General features: G+C 54.8%; 7 protein-coding genes across 7 annotated transcripts in view; 3 read left to right on the top strand and 4 right to left on the bottom strand.

The window, feature by feature from the left end:
• The window catches only part of GUITHDRAFT_152699 (hypothetical protein), a gene marked incomplete at its 3' end in the record, with an annotated part of 1898 nt that extends 943 nt beyond the window's left edge, over positions 1–955 (bottom strand). Inside the window, exons 1-4 of the mRNA XM_005832292.1 lie at positions 893–955; positions 460–666; positions 307–390; positions 83–143 (exon numbers count right to left, since the gene is read on the bottom strand). Of these exons, the coding sequence (XP_005832349.1) occupies positions 83–143; positions 307–390; positions 460–504 (190 nt within the window). The remainder of the gene's footprint in view (positions 1–82; positions 144–306; positions 391–459; positions 667–892) is intronic.
• A 992-nt stretch (positions 956–1947) lies between these two features.
• GUITHDRAFT_152698 (hypothetical protein) lies at positions 1948–4085 on the top strand (the record flags this gene model as incomplete). The annotated part of the gene is made up of 11 exons (XM_005832291.1): positions 1948–2016; positions 2445–2864; positions 2907–2987; positions 3042–3108; positions 3165–3229; positions 3279–3324; positions 3383–3432; positions 3481–3585; positions 3638–3679; positions 3844–3885; positions 3948–4085. Coding segments are annotated over 11 exons (1037 nt in total), but the record flags the coding sequence as incomplete, so codon positions are not given.
• Positions 4086–4345: 260 nt separating this feature from the next.
• Positions 4346–6246, bottom strand: GUITHDRAFT_163256 (hypothetical protein; the record flags this gene model as incomplete). Its single annotated transcript, XM_005832290.1, has 12 exons — positions 6208–6246; positions 5873–6037; positions 5666–5820; positions 5499–5610; positions 5356–5439; positions 5235–5300; positions 5077–5175; positions 4894–5030; positions 4767–4838; positions 4590–4723; positions 4480–4544; positions 4346–4435 (listed from the first exon to the last, which is right to left on the bottom strand). Exons 1-12 carry the CDS (start codon positions 6220–6222, stop codon positions 4346–4348), a joined length of 1194 nt encoding a protein of 397 aa, XP_005832347.1. The 5' UTR covers positions 6223–6246.
• Positions 6247–7232: 986 nt separating this feature from the next.
• On the top strand, positions 7233–7842 carry GUITHDRAFT_138946 (hypothetical protein; the record flags this gene model as incomplete). Its single annotated transcript, XM_005832289.1, has 4 exons — positions 7233–7362; positions 7415–7578; positions 7630–7727; positions 7785–7842. The coding sequence occupies 4 exons, from the start codon at positions 7233–7235 to the stop codon at positions 7840–7842; spliced, it is 450 nt and encodes a 149-aa protein (XP_005832346.1).
• A 492-nt stretch (positions 7843–8334) lies between these two features.
• On the bottom strand, positions 8335–10290 carry GUITHDRAFT_138945 (hypothetical protein; the record flags this gene model as incomplete). Its single annotated transcript, XM_005832288.1, has 13 exons — positions 8335–8380; positions 8439–8482; positions 8534–8672; positions 8787–8852; positions 8899–8951; positions 9051–9106; positions 9166–9251; positions 9280–9503; positions 9621–9758; positions 9901–9979; positions 10029–10074; positions 10121–10194; positions 10250–10290. The coding sequence occupies 13 exons, from the start codon at positions 10288–10290 to the stop codon at positions 8335–8337; spliced, it is 1092 nt and encodes a 363-aa protein (XP_005832345.1).
• Positions 10291–11316: 1026 nt separating this feature from the next.
• GUITHDRAFT_62023 (hypothetical protein) lies at positions 11317–12207 on the top strand (the record flags this gene model as incomplete). Its single annotated transcript, XM_005832287.1, has 1 exon — positions 11317–12207. A coding segment is annotated over one exon (891 nt), but the record flags the coding sequence as incomplete, so codon positions are not given.
• Positions 12208–12559: 352 nt separating this feature from the next.
• Positions 12560–17542, bottom strand: GUITHDRAFT_138943 (hypothetical protein; the record flags this gene model as incomplete). The annotated part of the gene is made up of 11 exons (XM_005832286.1): positions 12560–13642; positions 14089–14183; positions 14479–14653; positions 14959–15018; positions 15291–15405; positions 15453–15532; positions 15554–15907; positions 16122–16238; positions 16279–16305; positions 16415–16472; positions 16689–17542. The coding sequence occupies 11 exons, from the start codon at positions 17540–17542 to the stop codon at positions 12560–12562; spliced, it is 3018 nt and encodes a 1005-aa protein (XP_005832343.1).
• Between the last annotated feature and the right edge of the window lie 137 nt (positions 17543–17679).

The following is a 17679-nucleotide window of genomic DNA, read 5'->3' as shown; positions in this document are numbered from 1 at the left end:
ATCGAGGAAGTTGTTCTTGACAACTAGTCCTGCATCCTCTGCTTAGCTTGCCGTCTCCTCCTCCTTGCGCTCTATGTCTCACCTTGCTCACGTGCGATGTGCTGAAGTTTTGGGAGCAGAGTGTTGTGGAAATAAATCTCGTCCTTTCAGCCAGTCATGCAGAACAGGTCGACGAGAACATGGGAGGAAGAGGAGGAGGAGGAGGAGGAAGGAGGAGGATAGCCAAGGAGTGAGGAGGAGAGAGGAAGGAAGAGGAGGAAGGAGGAGGGAGAAGGAGGAAGGAGATAAGGACTAGGATGAAGCTACCTTGTCCGTCAGCTCATTATGGCGGATACGCGACGGGGCCTCGTCCTCAGCCAGCTGAATCAAGGGCTGTTTCTCGAGATCTCTCTAACAAGGACGAGCAAGGGATGTGAGCGGAGCGGAGGGGAAGGAGGAGGAGGCAACAGCAGGGAGCACCTGTACTTGCATGCAGTGATCGCAGAAGTTGCGATAGTTGACCATCTGATCAGGGCGGGAGAAGGAAGCAAAGATAGCCTCCTCCTCCTGCGGCGAGATGTACACCTGGTTCTTCACCGCCGCGCTCAGCGCTCGCAAGAACTGAGGGCGAGTGATGGCGCGATGACGCAGCCTGTCGTAGGCCTCGAAGAAAGGATCGAGCCTGACCTGAAGAAGCCTTCAGCTCAAGAGGAGCCCCCGACCCCAATCACTCCAGCGGTTCATAGCACAAATTTCCCTTTCCCCCCTCCCTTCTAAGCGCCACCGCCGCGATCAAAATCATCGTTGCAAAGGGAGAGACAGATGCATCGTCATCATCATTGGTATCATTATCAAGGAGATCGCCAGAGTCGATCTCATCAACGACGCAACATATGTCATTTTGAAGTCTCACTCTCTTCTGCTGGACATATTTTCGGATCTTCGAACAGGCCGAATCTGTCAGCTCTTCGACATCCTGTTCCTCGTCAGTGCTAAGAACAATTTTTTTGCTTCTCTGCAGCTATCTACCAGCTCCTCTTCCTCCTCTAAATGTTTTCGACCCTTCTTATCAACTAGTTCCCCTTTCCCACCTCAATCGTCATTGTCACTTCTCTGGAAATTTCGTAAAGATTGCCGTCTAAATTCAAATTCAAACATCCACCTCTCGCTTTCATTCTGCTTCCTGAATCTCTCTGCCTCTACTTTCTTCCATCCTCCTTCGCTCCTTCGCTCCTACCTTCATGGGTTCGATTATTCCATCGACGTACAAACCACCCAGTGATTCCTCTATTCATCCATCTCTTCCTCATCTCATCTACTGCGCTTCCTCTAGAGATCATGCCGTATCTCTCTCTCCCTTTCCTCCCTCTCCTCCCCTCCTCTTGCTTCCCGCCTCTCCCCCGATCCTCGCCCATCTTTCCCATCTCACCTCCATTGTGTGTCGGCCGTTGAAACCTCACAAGCACTACCCCACCTGTTCGGAAATTTTTCACCACCTACCCCCTCACATAAAAGGAAGACTTGTACACCCCTCATTTAGACAGCAATTTTCATATGAAAATACCCCTATGATAGAAAACTTGGTGACCCCCACCCGTGCGCAATACTCCCTCCGTGATCATCTGAAGTCAACCTCTACCCATACCAAGTCTATGAAAACCACCCGTGGTCAAGCGAGGTACAGAGAAGGTGGGTAGTAAATATATTGGGGTACTTGATAAAATTACACGGGTACTCAACAGATTTATAGTACTACTTTGAAGGGAAATCACCGGTGTTATAATTATTCATGGGGTAGGGGGTGAATTGACATGGGGTAGCACTACCCCCCTTTTCCTGACATAAGCATACGATTTGGGGGTGAGTTTCGATGGGGTCAGTGGGACCATACTGAAGGCGGGGTAGTAAGTGGTCAAAATAGGGGTGGAAGGAATAGGTTTGGAGGAGGGGTAGGGGTATAGCTTGCAAAAGATGGCAGGGATCCGCGCAAAGATCGCCATGGTGGCGGTGGCGGCGACCATGGCGACAAGAACAGAGGTATGAAGATGTAGAAAGAAAGTCAGAAGTTTTTCTGTTTGATGTGATGATGAAAATGTTGCGGCTGAAGATGGATCAACATGTCATAGATAGCATCTTAGCATTTGTCATTGATCGACTCTGAACAACACGGCAAAATTGTTGGATATGAAGAGAGGAGGACCAGGAGGAGGAGGAGGAGGATCCAATCATGGAATGAGAATATATTGATACATAGACAGAAGCGAACATGAGTAGGGGTAGAGGTCATTTTCGGAATGCACAGGCACTTTGAAGAGATGTTGCATTTTGTGACGTTTCACTCGAGAATGAAAACGAGGTTGATGTATTGATAAGGGAAGTTCAAGTTAGGATTCAGAGTGGATATTTTTGAGCATGAAAGTAATCCTGGTCTTTCTCTTACCTCCCCTTGTCCTCTCTATTCGCAGGCATTCCTTGCCCCTCATGGGCTCTCGCCCATGCTTGCCAAGTCGACCGCGTCCTTCAAGTCCGTTCGCCCTGCTCTCAGGGAGTCTCGACAGGGGCACGTCGCCCTCAGGATGGGCTTCTTCGATGCCTTCAAGAGCGCGACTGAGAAGCTCATCGGAGCAGAGGAGGCGAACCTTCCCAACATGGCCCCCCAGCTCACGTCGGTCAGCACCGGCCCCCTGACCTGGACTGCGGGAGTGTCGGAGATTGCGGACCCCCGTCACGCCATGGAGGATGCGTGGTTTGCGGGCGACTACGACTATGGCGTGTTCGACGGAGTTACAGGAGCTCAGAAGAGCGAGTTCGGAGATCTGTACTCCTACCAGCTCTCTGGGACTACCTACGGCATTCTTCAGCGCCAGAGGGAGCAGAAGAAGGCTGTAAGGCTACTGGCTATCACCTCCTTCTCTCACTCTGCTCAGGTCGATCCTCTGGTGGCCCTTGACGGCGCCTACAGTGCTCTCAACGACGCCCTGACCGTAGGATCTTCTACCGCCTGCGTTGTGAGCGAATTCTGTGCTCCCTTCCTCCTCCTCCTCGTTCACTTTGACGTCCAGGTGTCTGTCGACACTAAGTCAGAGCCAGGGTACACCATCCTCAAGGGAGCGAACGTGGGAGACTCAGGTGATCCTGCGGGACCTTGCCGCGCCCTATCTCCCGCCATGACGGATGTGTTGAAGGCATTAAGGTGGTCCGCAAGGGGCAGGATGGGCAGATGAAGGTGGTGTATCAGACTGTCCCGCAGGTAGGAGGAGAAGGTCTCGCGTGCCTGTACAAGCTTGACTTGAGCTCAGATGCACTACTTCAACTGCCCCTTCCAACTTGGAGGCAACAGCCCAGGTCTCTCTCTCCCCTCCCCTCCGTCTTGCCGGTGCTCGCAGCTGATGCTTTGAAACAGACACCGTCGACCTCGCTACGAGAATCCGTGTTCCCCTTGCTTCAGGAGACGTATGCTCGATCTCCAGTGCGCGGATGGACTCTGAACCTCGCTTGCAGATCGTCATCATCGCCAGCGATGGGTTGTACGACAACGTGTACGACAGTCAAATCATCGACCTCCTCGAAGCTACTGAGGGCCAGGGACCCAACGCCATGGCACAGGTCAGTAGATGGAAAGGATGAGCGCTTGCCGCTCTGACGTGCCATGTGCCAGGCCCTTGTCGGCTATGCTCGCCAGGTGCAGGAAGACCCACAGGTATGAAACGACAAGGAAGAGAGGAGAAGGGAAAGAGGTGGCGGAGTAGCGGTGAGCTGGTAATGCATCGTAGTAGTAGTAGTAGTAGTAGTAGTAGTAGGAGGAGGAGGAGGAGGAGGAGGAGGAGGAGGAGGAGGAGGATTCGCGATGAATATTTTGTCCAGGTGGTCGTTCCTTACGGACTCGAAGCTCAAGCGGCTGGAAAGGTACCTGACCGTCTGTCTTATCACTTTCTACTCCTCACACGTCTATTCTTGATGGCTGACAGTCATGGACGGGCGGCAAACTTGATGACACGGCGGCGATTGTGCTTCAGTTTAACTGAGGGTCCTCAGTCTAGTGTCGTGATACAAGTTAAAGGTGGTGAAAACACTCAAAGCTTTTTATCAAACGAAAGGGGAAAAGCAGGTTGCCTCCTCCAACAAGGAGCCAGCAGGAACGCGCGATCTCGGTTGTCCTGCATTCTTATCCTCTAACGCATCTAGAGGTAGCCGATAAGCAGAGCAAGGCCTAGCGTCCTCCTTATGATCCATACACAACCAGAGGCCTTGAGCTCGTTGCACCTCCAGAGCTCTCCAGTCTCTCACCCCGAGTCAAAACTTGTCTTCAGGTCTGACAGCACATGACATGCGACGAGTCTGAACATCGCCGTATTTTGCCGTCCTTTCATTTGGAAGGGGAGAGAGACTTTCGCACTGAGTCAAGAGCTCCTAGAAGCTTGGAGACGCGTTCATCGACTACTTGCAAGAAATCGTCCTGCTTTGAAGTAAGGAGCGCGCAGAGGTCATTCCCACTCGTACCTGTGTATCCTCCTGCTTCTCATCAGGCAAGGGGTCACGATGTGGATCTTTGGACGGCCTCGTGTCTGCAGCACACGCTCAGCACGGGGAGGAGGTGAACTCAGAGTCACCTTTGGAATCTTTCTGCGATCGGTCGTGGAATCTAGAGGAGGGAATGACCTCGTCTAGCTTCTGCTTGATATCAGCCAGGTCCTGCTGGTGCTCCCACTCGGTGCGGAACGGCAACTTGGCCTTCAAGATTTGCCTGCCGTCTGTCACACAACCATGACACGAGATCTTATGCTCACCGCTCGCTGCTTTCCTCTACTGTGCTCCAGGGGCGCCTTCGAATGCTCGAGATGTTTGACACGGACGGTGAGCTGCAATGAGTCATCAACGACTAGAGCGACTTCTGACGTGCTTTCTCACTCTCACCTGAAGAATGACGGGTAAGTCTCATGCTTGGAGTTGTGTCGCGGATCAGAGAAGTATGCAAACTTCTCCTGCGTCCGGTCGCCATGATGATCTGGCGTGCGAGCGAACTTTGCCTTGAGGTCAGCTTGAGTGTCGGCCTGAGGGGAGCAGGTCAGGAGCAGGAAGAGGCGAGCGTCAGCGAACCAGAGCTCGCTCGAAGTGGGACAAGATGGTAGCGCGATGCTGACTCTGTTGATGAGAAACCTCACGAAGACTCTCGAGCCTCTTCATGACGTCTGTTTCCTGTCGACATGGGTCAACGGTGGTGGTTGATGCGATGCAAAACAAACACATTAACTTACGTTCTCAAACTCCAAGAGCTTTGACTGCAGATCAGAACCATGATGAGCGTTTTGAGATCCATTCGCCTTGTCAAGCAATCAGGTCAAGTCATCTCATATCTCGCTGACTCATTCCTCGTACCTGAAATACAGATGAACCCAGCTGACTTCGCAGCTCCTTGACTTCAAGCTCGATCAAGGAGGAGAGACTAGTCGCGTCTTTCATCTGTTGGTACAGCATACGACAGCGTCACTCGTGCGACCGTCAGTCAACAGTGATCTCACGAGCTGAGAGAGTTGATCCAACTCTGACTTCTCCACGAGCATGGACGCTGACTGGCTTGCCTTGACCTCACTCCTCGCCCCTCTCTTCTCCTTGAACAGCTCCTTGGCTACCCTGTGACATCCGCCATCACCTCCAGCCGCCATCTCCCTCCAGGGTCCTCGCTCACGTGTAGAGTTCGCTCATCGGGTTGAAGGCTTGCATCAGCAGCTCCTGGCTCAAAACCTTGGCTGACTTGGCGGAAGGGCCGACAGCATCGAGCATCGTGACAAGAATGGCGTCGTCTTCCGCCTTGACCATGATCTGATCTGTTTGACACTGCTCCTGCTCGAGTTGTACGGTCACAACAGGCATGCATCACAACCGTATGACTGACCTCGCACTGCAAGGCGTGAGCGATCATGGTCGACATCTCGTCTTGTTTGCTCAGCGCATGCTCTTTCGATGTGATCCCCAGGTATTTTGAGTCCAATGCTATCACTATGCCGGTGTATCGGATGGGCCCTTTCCTCGCCTGCTGGTCGGAGGCGGCTCCTCTTCCCTATATCCCATGCAGGTCAAACCGTGCACGCACCTCAGAGGGAAGGGAGGGGAGAGAGAGGGAGGGGAAGGGTTGGGAAGGGAGGGGAGAGGGAGGGAAGGTAGAGCTGACAAGTGTTTGGAAGTGGAGGAGGGGAGGAGCAGTGCGGGCGCATGAAGTTTTGCCTTCACCTTGGACGCCTCCATGTCGTCGCTACGACCGAAGCTACCAGCAGAACTCCGATCCTGATCCGGCGAAGCCTCCGATCCCAGCGGCCCTCATCCCCTTCCGAGTCTGGCGCTGATGCCGCAGCTGATGCCGGCCCTGATACCGGCCCTGTTACCGGCCCTGTTGCCGGGGGGGCCCTGATGCAGGCCCTGGCATATGCCCCTCAACCGAGCCGATGAGCGGCCAGCACTGCGGAAGCGGCGCAACCGTCCGGCGTCTGAACACGTTGACACGGCCCGGTGTACGGTCGGACTGAGGCTTTCAACCGTCCGAGTGACTAGTTGCCCGGGTCCGACCGGGTCACAGTCACCGGCCCGGCGGGCCGCGCCGAGCGCGGACTCGGTGACCGGCCCGGCCGCGCCGGCCCCTCTCACTGAGTCAGCGGCCATGATCGGGCACACCGGGGCCGTTGTGGAGCCCAGCCATAGATGTAACGGTCGGAGTTTGATGCTGGAAGGCTGGGCAAGGGGAAGGGAGGGAGGAGGGAGGGAGGAGGGAGGGAGGAGGGAGGGAGGAGGGAGGGAGGAGGAAAGGTTGTAGGAGGGAGGGAAGGCAGAGAGAGGGAGGGAGCAGGGTGAGAGGAGCAACAATGAGAGAATTAGGGAGAAGGAGAGGAACTTAGAAGGGCAGCCATGAGCAATCATGGTTGAACATCTGTTCGACAACATTCCAGGTCACCAGACATTCAAAGTAGGAGTCTGCGAGTGCTAACAGAAATTCTGAGAGCCCGATGAGATGTATTGTTCCACATGTTCGAATTACCAGATGGCACCATGTCACGATAGAGATAAGATGGGATAGTTAAGAGCCGCACAGTCAAACCCTGATCAAAGCCTTCATACTGCTGAGGCCTCTGAAGTTATCCTGACGTTTCTTTGATGATCTCCTCATTCCTTGTCAACATTCTCCTTCTCCTCTGTGAATAGAAAGATGATGAGTGTTATCAGTGCCATCAGTGAAGGAGCCGTGAAGCTTTGACCCAGAAAGGATGCAGTCAGTCAGCAAGCAGCGGCTCAAGTCGAACACGCTTGGACTCCCCGAGCTTGCTCGCCTGGAGGACATCTTTGTTCGGAGCTTTGAAGAAGCGGTGGAGAAGGGAGTGCCCGACGATGCGGCAGGTACGGAGAGAAGTATTCTGCCCTGAATTTCTACCCTCTGACAACTCTCAAGGGTTGAAGCGGCTGCGGACGGACGTTGAGTCAATCTTGACAGAAGCGAATAAGCGATCAAAGTTGTTAGCCATGGAACTCACGAAGATCTACGACATGGTTGAAGATCCGCCTGAAATTGAAACGATCGACGATGAGGTCTTGCTTCAAGCGTGGAAGGATAAGGTGAAGGCGCTTGACAGCATGTGCGCCTGCCTCATGTTGCTTGCATGCCAGACGATCGCGGAGATCAACGAAGTGGAGGAGCTGGAGAAGAATCACAGAGAAGTCTCAACCGTTCAAGTCTCTTCCACCCCGAAGGCTTCAGCCGTGCGGTGAGACTGAGAGAGCTGCATGGGGACGGTCGGGCCATCCCTCACCGACGCCTGCAGGAGAGACGTAGGATCTAAAGGAGTGCCGAGATCGCAGCGAAGGAACATGATACCGTGAGACTCTCTCCTTCATCCCCTCCTCGCTCTCCCCTTCGTCCTTCCCCAGTCTCTCCTTGATCCTCTCCCTTGCCTCTCCTCATTTCTTGTCGCCTTCCTCTGTCCTCTCTCTTTCCTCCCCTTCTTTGGACCTTTCGTACTCACCCCCTCCACATGTCATGATCTTCGCTGAGCTTCACACCGTAGGTGGCCCGCTAATGTGCCTTTTATCTGGAGAGACAGTATGCGAGTTCGCTTCACTGTGAATGGACATTGAGGGGACGATACTTGTATGAAGGAGGAGGGATGGGGGAGTGAAAGGAGGAGCAGAGAAGCAGGGGGGGAGGTAAGAATGGATGTTGATGATTGGAGGGGGAGGGAGCGAGGGGAGAGCGAGCGATGGGCTGAGATTGACCTTTTTTCATTATACTTATATCAATAGAAGTTGTTCTGATTTACATTGATTGCGAGCTGTCCTATGGAGGGGATAAGAATTGCGTACGAACGAGAAAGATTAGATCTTGATGTTCATCTTGAAGATGGAGACTGTCCTGGTCGACCTGCCGCTCCTCTCAGCTCTTCCTATCCTCCGCCTCTCCGCCTCTCCCTCCCTCCTACCTCGGCTGTGCGGGCACCGTCGCCGAAAATGCCGGGCGATTCATCTGCAGGATAATATGAGAAGGATGTTGCAGGCGAACAAGAAACGATCTGACCTTCTCTTGGAACTCTCTGAACTTCTTCCGCTCCTCCTTCTCAATCATCTGCCTGTTCCCGAAGAAATCCTCCTTGTACTCGGGGAATTTGTGCATCAGTCCTCCTTTCTTGGTCCCCAGCGTTGCCCACAGTCCGGGTCTGCAACACAACGGCGAGTGAGGGGCTAGGAGATGGCATGTACAAGGTAAACAGAGCTTGGGACAAGGGCAAGGGAGGGCGAAAGTTTGATGGGAAAGAAGCGACTGAACGCACCCAGCTTTCTTGGAAGGGTTTGAAGGCCGGAAGGGCTCGCGGGAGGCTTCAGCCTCTGAGACAACTCTGCCGCTCTCCGTCACTCACGCCCTGACTCTCCTAGTCCCTTCACCTTCGCTTCTTCTCCATGTAGGGATCGGCTACCCACTCAGGATATGGATTGATCTGCCATCCAAGCATGAGCCAGAACGGAGGTGGACGAGGGGGAAGAGGAGGGAGGCGAGGAGGGAGGCGAACGGAGGAGGGTAACGATAGGCAGTTTACCTGTCCGCCGTAGCTCTTCTTGTCTCCAACTTTCGTTCCCACCCACCGGCCAGGACCTAGAAAATCAGCCGGTGAGCTCCCTTGGTTTCAGCCCTTGCCGTCTCCTCTCTCTCACCTCCATGGAACGCGTAACTTGCCGGCCTGAAGGGAGCATCGCTCACGTTCTTGGGAGCTCTCTCCCGCTCCTCTTTGCGCCTTTCTCTGCTGGGATTTCAGATGCTCCAGTCACATGCAGAACCAACGAGAAACTCGCCTGGCTCCATCGTAGGGATCGGCCGCATAGAAATAGCAACTTTGCTGGATCCACTGACGCCTTTCTCCAGCGTTCTGAGGGACTCCGATAGTGTTGTTGGCGAAGCCGAACCCTCCGCGCTTGATTGGGTTGGTGACGATGTTGGGAGGATCATGATGAACGTCTGATCGCTTCAGCTTTTCCATCGTTCCTTGCGGAACCTGGGGACTCTTCATAAGAGGCACTGCACTGAAGGAGCGAGCGAGCGATGGAGGGAGGGAGAGGAAGGGAAGGTGGCGGCAGCAGACAAAGTGGAAGAGGATTGGTGTGCAACTCACGTATTCGATCCTTCCACCGAAGGGAAACGCTGGAGTTTTCGCCCCAATGTAGTTGACAGTACCATAATGACTTCCTCGGTTACCCAACCCGGTTCCTCCCGCCTTCTTGGAAGGGTTGGCCGGCCTCCATGGGTTTTCCTGTCACACGAGGCGTCACATCCGAGACGTAGGAAGGCAGAGGCTGACAGATATCTGAAGTTTCTTCTTAGCCAGGTTTTCTTGCCTTAAGATCAAACGTTAGTTTTCGACACTTTCTGCTCTCCGGCACTCACGCTTGTACTTTGTCCAATGTCGTGTAAGGGCAACCAACTCCACAGCCCACGGCGTTGTACTTGGAATCGAAGTATCCGTTGATCATGCTATCGATCCATATCAGCTCCAACGTCGACGTCTCCATCACGCGCCAACCTGTACTTGCCCTTCTTCGAGATGGTACCCAGGAGTTGCAACCCCTCTGCAAACTAAGTCATAACAGCAGCGCCCGATGGCAGAGGGTCTACTTGATCGCTCGTCTTTGTTGCCCTTGTTGTCATAAGGCTCTCCGATGGATGTGTAGGAAGGTTCGCCGAAGTATCTAGCAGGAGATCGTCAGTCCCATGGCGAGTTATTGGCTCAAGTTTCATCATTACCCCAGTCGCACCAAAGCAGCTTTTCTCTGCTCTGTCGACATTCTGGCTGAAAGGTGGAGACTGAGCCCATTGAAAATGTCAGTGACTAGACCAGATCACATTGACAAGCTCCTTGCTCAGTTGAGCTTTCCTAGAGATTCTATCAGAGTCAATCATGCTCTAAAACGACGGTTGGAATAGTACTCTTCCGAAGTTCATCCGCCGTGCGCTTGCCATTCAACAACTCCCGCTTCTCCCCCTCTCCTCTCCTCCTCTCCTCCTCTCCTTCTCTCCTCCTCGTCTTCTCTTATCCTCTCGATCCTCGGCACAAGAGGACGAGAGGAGGAGCAGGACACGACGACATCGTCTGTCGCTGTTCGCGCCGCATGGCCGATCAACGGTTGCCGTTGACTAGATGGACCGGTACTTTTTGAGCCTATAGAGATGGTAGGGGTTATTGGAAGGGTTGTAGGGGTAAGGGTGGTCAACCGTACCCCCTCTTTCCCCAATAAGTACCCATACATTCCCCATCTCCTCACCCTCCGGTCAGGTCTACCCTAAAATTGCCCCAATTTAGTACCCCTTCTTCCCTCCCCGCTGTCTCCTGCCCCCTGCCTGCCGGGTCCCCTGCCACAACAGACTGGTCCTCGTCCTCGTCCCCCTCCTCGTCCTCCTCCCCCTCCTCGTCCTCGTCCTCGTCCTCGTTGTCAGAGGCCACAGACCGCACAGTCACTCTCTGATCGTGCTGTCTTTTCTTTTGCCTTCGTTTCTCCTCCCTCTTCCCCACCGTAGCGCTTGGCTGCTTTCGATTTGTGCGGGCCAGTATCATGCAATACCCCCCAACCTGATCCTCCTCTTCTCCTCTCCTCTCTGTCCTCCTCTTTGTTCCAACCTTCTTATTTCCATCGAATTTCAGCTCGCTCGGCCAAGCTTGCCCCCCTTTATCTGACCAAATTTGTTTGTGCTTTTGCGCTCATCGAATGCGCTGAGCAGCCATGGAGGCTCTTAATTGCTTCAGTCGCATCTTCTCGCTCATTCAGACGGTCTATCGTCGCTACCTCCCGCGTTTCCTCGGGTTTGGCGAGCTGGTGGAAGTCGCAGGAAGGAGTGTGAGGATTGGGCCGGTGATCGCGGAAGGGGGTTACTCTTTCGTTCATGTAGCGTACGACATGCTGGAGCGGAGAAGAACTCTTGCGCTGAAGAGGATAGTCTGCCATGAGAGGGACGACGTGGCGCGGGCGATAGAGGAGATCGAGCTCCTCAAGACGCTCCCTCTCCATCCCAACATCGTACGATACCGATCCTCGGCACAGAGAAAGATAGCTTTGCCCGGCGGGGTGATAGCGACGGAAGTCCTGCTGCTGACGGACTTTTATCCTGGCGGCGGGTTGCAGGACGTGATGAATCGCCTGCGGGAGGAGGGGCAGGTGCTCTCGGAGCAAGCCCTTCTTCTCCTCTTCGGTCAAGTCTGCAACGCCGTTGCCCACCTGCACTCGCAGAGCCCTCCGATCGCCCACAGGGACGTGAAGCTGGAGAACGTGCTGCTGCACGGGGAGATGGATGCTTCCTCTCCTGGGAGGGTCAGGCTGGTGCTATGCGACTTCGGCTCTGCTACCACGAGGGCGCAGGTCTATGAGACCAGGAAGGACATTCTAGAGGAGGAGGAGCGTATTCAGAAGTTCACGACGCTCGCGTACCGAGCGCCGGAGATGGTGGACCTGTACCAGAGGAAGAGGATCGACGAGCGAGTGGACGTGTGGGCCCTGGGCGTTCTCCTCTACAACATGTGCTTCAACAAGTTCCCTTTCGATCCTCAGTCCCCCCTCTCCATACTCAGCGGCAGGTTCTCCTTCCCCACAGGAAAGGGCGGGGACCAGATGTACTCTGCTGCTCTCCTCGACGTAATCAGCCGCTGCCTCCTGGTGGACCCTGACGTGCGCCCGAGCGTCTTCGAGGTCCTGGACCAAGTTCGCAAGCTCAGCGGGGAGGGGAAGGCAGCTGGGGCTGCTGGTGCGGAGGATGTGGAGATCAAGATTGACCACGTGGGCGTGGTCTCGGTGTGAAGAAAAGGGGAGGAATAGCTGGGGAGACAGCAGAGGCGTCGAAAGGATCATGGGTGAAGTCCCTGTATTGCTCTAGAGCTCTGGCCTCCTTCCTATCGGTATCTACATTGCCTCCCTCTGATTCGGAATTAGTAATAGCTATCATACTTGTATGATCTGCTTCGCCTTTCACCGTCTTCTGCTCTCCCTTCCCTTCCCTCACCTGGCTCTGTCCCCTTCCCCTTGCCTCTCTTCCTCTCCTTTCACGCGCTCCTCTCCCTCCTCGATCCTATCGGATGACGAGGTCAGGACCAGCTGGCTCGCTTTCTTGGAAGAGGAAGTGTGGGAGACGGTCGGCCACCAGCCCGGCGAAGGGGCCCAGTCGTGCTTCCAGCGTCTGTGAGGACAGGAACTTTCCGTTCTTCCCCCCCGTCCCCTGCCTGCTCATCTCGCCGTCTCCTCCATCGCTCCTGTACACCAGCACATCTGCCGGGGTTGTGCTGAGCGTCAGCTCCGCCTGCTTCAGCACCATCGGCCGCCCCAGCCCGAACATGTTGATCCTGGTGCGAGAAGACTTTCCTAGCTCCTCGTACCCCTGGTCGCAAGGGACCACCCCGTCCCTGTGCCGCCTCTCCCAGTGGAGGACCAGGTCCTTCTTGCGCAGGAATGTGATTCCACAGCACCGGTGGTACATGTAGGGGTCGACGAAGGGGTTCTGCATGCTGTAGCCCGAGTCATTGGGCGCGTCCTCGTCGGCCGACTCCTCCTCCTCATCTTCTGCTGCCTTAAACCTCACCAGGAAGTCGTTGCAGTCTGCAGGCTGGAACTGGTATCTGCGATCCCTGCCCTTGCTACGCTCCTCCTGCACAAATTCCTCCTCCATCCTGTCCTCGTCGCCGACTCTCCTCCTCGCTGCCCGCTGTCGCTCTATGCCGTCATGCAGCTCCTCGGCGGTGGTGAAGGGGCAGGAGCATTTCTTGGAGCAGGCGTTTCCTATCAGGGCACACTTCTTCCAGGCTTGCGAATGCTTCAGCACCTCCCCATCGGCGATGAGCTCTGGCGGAAAGATCGAGACAAGAATCTTCTTGTGGACCTCGTAAAGGCAGGTAGGTACCTGCTCTCTCCCCCAGTCGATGTAGCGGGGGATGAAACTTACCTCTTTCTCCTCTCCGCCCCCCCTCCCCTCCCCTCCCTCCCTCTCCTTCCCGCCCCTATCATGATCCTTGTGGAAGTGGTTCTTGGGCTCTAGCGACCAGGATCGCAGGAGCCGGCATGCTTCCTCCATGTTGGGATGATTCACCCGCAGCAGCTTCACCACCTCGTGCCATCCCTTCCTCTCATCCAGCGCTGCTACTCCTCCCCGTTGTTTGACCTGCGAACAAGGAGTGAGGGGCAGCAGGGCGAGGAGGGAGGAAGAGGAAGAGGCGGGGACGACATTGAAGTGCGGTGATGAGAGAAATGGGAAAGAGGAAGGAGAAGAGGAAGGAGCTGGCAGTGGTAGCAGTTGTGGTTATCACAAGAAGGAGAGGGAGGAAAGGTTGCAAGCCGGAATGGGAGAAAACGAGAAATGAAGGGGAAGGAGGAAGGGAGGAGGTACACAAAAGAGGTGAGGAGGAGTGCAGGACGAGGATGAGGGCGGTGGAGGAAACAAATTGGATGATGATGATGATGATGATGATGATGATGATGATGATGATGATGATGATGATGATGATGATGATGATGATGATGATGATGATGATGATGATGTGGAGGAAGAGGAGGAGGAGGAGGAGGAGGAATAGGGGAGGGGTGAGGGGATTTAGGGGGGAAGCGTACAAATCTTAGCAAGTCTCTCTTGGCGATATAAGAGCCATCTTCTCTAAGTCGAATCTTCTTGAGCACGTGATGATCGTCCCTGTTCATCCAACTGCCTTCCGTTGACGAGTGATGCGATGACAAGTGCGAGTGACGGGAGTGATGACCGTGCTTGGCTTTTCACCACCAATGTCAGCGAAATCCTCCTCCTCCTCCTCCTCCTCCTCCTCCTCCTCCTCCTCCTCCTCCTCCTCCTCCTCCTTATCCATTCTCCTTCTCCCTCCTCTTCCTCTTTCCTCACTTCTCTTCCTCTTTCATCCCTTCCCCCTCCCTCTACCTCCTCTTCTTCCCCTCCTGACAGTCTCCTTCTCCCGTACCCTGGTTACCCTCCCCCCCCTCCCCTCCTCTTACCTTCTCGGGGGTACTCTCTCTCCACTATTTCCTCCATTTCTCCCATTGTCCTTATCTTCGCCTCCAGCCCAGCCCGCAGCATAGCAGCGTATCGATGCCCCCACCACTTGCTGCCCATCCTTAGCAGCCACTCGCTGCAGTAGAGGGGCACGGGGCTGATCTCAGGGTCCGGCACCTGCTGAGTGGTGAGCGAGGGAGGGATCACGAGTAAGGAGGAAACATGCGAGACAAGGAGAGGAGTGGAGAAGGGATGAGAGAGGAGGGGAGAGAGGAGGAAGGGACGAGAGAAGAGGGGAGAGAGGAGGAAGGGACGAGAGAAGAGGGGAGAGAGGAGGAAGGGACGAGAGAAGAGGGGAGAGAGGAGAAGAGAGAGGCAAGGTTGAAGAGAGGAGAGAGGAGAGGGAGAAATAGGCGAGCGTGAGAGTAGGAAGGAGAGGAGTAGGAAAGGAAAAATGGCATAAGTGGGAGGACGATTATAACCATGGCGTCGAATTCATCGCCGTCCTCGAAAATGATGTGAAACGACCTCTTGTCCTTGCACTGGCTGAAAATCAGAACCATGTATGGCTAGGTGAAGAAGACGATGAAAGGGGAGAAGATGGGCAAGTGCATCATGGAGAGGAGAAGAAGAGAAAACAAGCTTCGTACACCAGATAGCACCATGAGGAGAAGCAGGAGGAGCTCAAGAGGAGCGGAGGAAGCGTTGAGGGAGGAAAGGGGGAGGGAGGAAGAAGGAGTGAGGAGTGAGGAGTGGAAAAGGAGGAAGGAGGGAGGAGGAGGGAGGAGGGAGGAGGGAGGGAAGAGGAAGGAACCTCGCTCGCGTTCTCGTATACTATGATGCCGAGGTAGTGGAAACCATCGTCGAACAGCGCACGGATGTGACATCCCGGCCTCATTTCATCCCACGAGTCAAGTCCCAGCGGCAGCCTGCAAACTTCCTTCACCTCTGCCGACAGCAGGAGGCGGGTGGATACCTCAAGTCTCCCGCAAGGTTGTAGAGACCCGTCGGCGGTGCCCTGTGCATTTCGTAGGGGTAAAAATTTCTCTCCACCTCCTGCCACAAAGAAAATCTCACCACCACCAAAACCACCAGCACTTCCTCCTCCTCCTGATCCTCCTCTTCCTCCTGCATCTGATCCTCTTCCTCCTGCTTCTGATCCTCCTCCTCCTCCTCCTCCTCCTCCTCCTCCTCCTCGTTCTGCTTCTCATCTTCCTTCTGCTCTTGCTCTTGCTCCCCCTGCCGCACCGTCAGCCCGTCGTCCAAGAGCAGCCGAGCTGTCTGATTGTCGCTCAAGATCTTGATGACGCTGCATCTTCTCCATCCTCCCTCCTCCTTCAGCTCGAGTCTGCATCCCATGTACAGCGGGTCAATACTGTCGTACAGGAAATTTTTGTGGACTTTGTGACGTCCCAACTTGACATGCAGCTTCTGTTCACCGCCCACCAGTCAGTTTATGGCATTCTATTCTGAAATGAAAGAGACGGCGATGGTGATGGTGGTGTGGTGATGTTTATCATGCTGCTGGTCGAGATACGAGGAGGACGATGATTATGTTGGTGACTATGTCAATGGTGGTGGTGGTGGTGATGATGATGATAATGATGATGACGTTGACGGCATTGTTGTTGGTGTTCTGACTCACCTTTTTCCTCAAGGAGTTCAAGTTCTGCGCAGGCTCGGAGGCCGTTGATCCCTTGGAGGGAGAGCAGCTTCTTGGTTGACTCTTCTTGGACGTCTCACTCCTCCCCCTCTTGCGCTGCTGCTCGTCAGCTACAAGCATCGACAAAACACCTCTGCACCTTGTTGGGCGCGAAGATTTCGTCGGACTGCACGAGGAAGACAATGCGTCAGGGGGAGTGGGAGTGGGAGGAGGAGAAGAAGGTGGGAGGAAGAGTAGTGGGAGGAGGAGGAGGATGAGGAGGAGGGAGGACAGACCTCGAAGGCTTCACAGTCAGACTCATGAAAGCTTATGTTCGTCCGGGAACATCTTGAGCTGCTCATATCAACATCTCCTTCAGGGCTCATGAGAAAGAAAGCATGCGTGTATAAACCTGCGCTCTCCCTGGGACGTCTGCTGCGCTGATTCTCCCTCCCCCCCCTCCCCCTCCCTTCCTCTCCCCTCCTTCCTGGCCTTCTTCTTCGGATCAGACCGCCGCTCCTTCCTGCTCAAACATCATCCTCCCTCTTCCACCCCTCGATTCCCCGTCACCGCTCAGTTGACTTGGATGGTTTTGATGTCGAGGCTGCAGCTGCCGATGAAGACTGTCGCTGCTCGTTGTACTTCCTCAGCTTCTTTATCGTCTTCGCATCTGCAAGATACTGCCAGACTGTATTTTCATCGATCACTTCTGAGAAAATCCCGTCTACGTATTCGATCTTGTGCAAGCACCCGAACTGTCCATGACTGTCGTGCTGAGGTGTGGAGATGAAGTCCAGCACTCTGCCTTCGTACCACTCATCGTCATCCTCCCAGTACAGCTTCACTCTGCTCCCTATCAGCCAAACTCCTCCTCTCTGGTTCTCTTTGCTCGGGAATTTCCACTCTGCTACCTCTTCTTGCGCCGGAGTGAAGGGCGCCAGGCAATCGGTTCCCGCTGCGAAGAGCGAGGACGGTTCCGCGCTCTCATGCTCGTTGTCAATGCTTCCCTTGCCAGTTCGAGCATCATCATCAACCAGGTTGAAGAGAGTCCGGGGCCCTTCTGTCTTCCCTGCTCCACGGAAGTTCTCGATTTTGTTCTGGGTGCGGACTTCTGGAGCGAAGAGAGAGAGGCCAATTGAGACGGAGTCAGCAGCAGGGTGAGGAAGAGGAGGAGAGGAAGGATCCTGTGCTGGAACAGGGAAGGAGGAGACGAGAGGAGAGGCGGTGAGCTGATCCGAGAGAGTGCGGGAGACTGCGGAAGAGGAAGCATGGGCTGTCGGGCGCGAGTGGAGAAGGGAAGAAGAGTGAGCTGGTGGGTAGAGGACGCGGGAGGGTTGAGAGCACCATGCTGGGTGAGGAAGGGGAGAGGAGGAGGCGGAGGAGGAGGAGCAAGGAGCAGAAGGCGCGCCAAGGTTGTCGGACATGTCAGGGACGGCCCGTAGGCGCACCCACCCTTTCAATGTCATGCATATTATCGAAAATATGGGGGTACTAGTTCATGTGACCATCGGAGGGTGAAAAAATATGGATAGTGGGAGCGAGCAGGTAGAGGCGGAGAACG

This window comes from Guillardia theta (assembly GCF_000315625.1).
Source record: "Guillardia theta CCMP2712 unplaced genomic scaffold GUITHscaffold_35, whole genome shotgun sequence".
Classification (NCBI taxonomy): Eukaryota; class Cryptophyceae; order Pyrenomonadales; family Geminigeraceae; genus Guillardia; species Guillardia theta.
The sequence above is the reverse complement of the archived record's forward strand: the minus strand, read 5'-3'. Positions and strand labels throughout refer to the sequence as shown.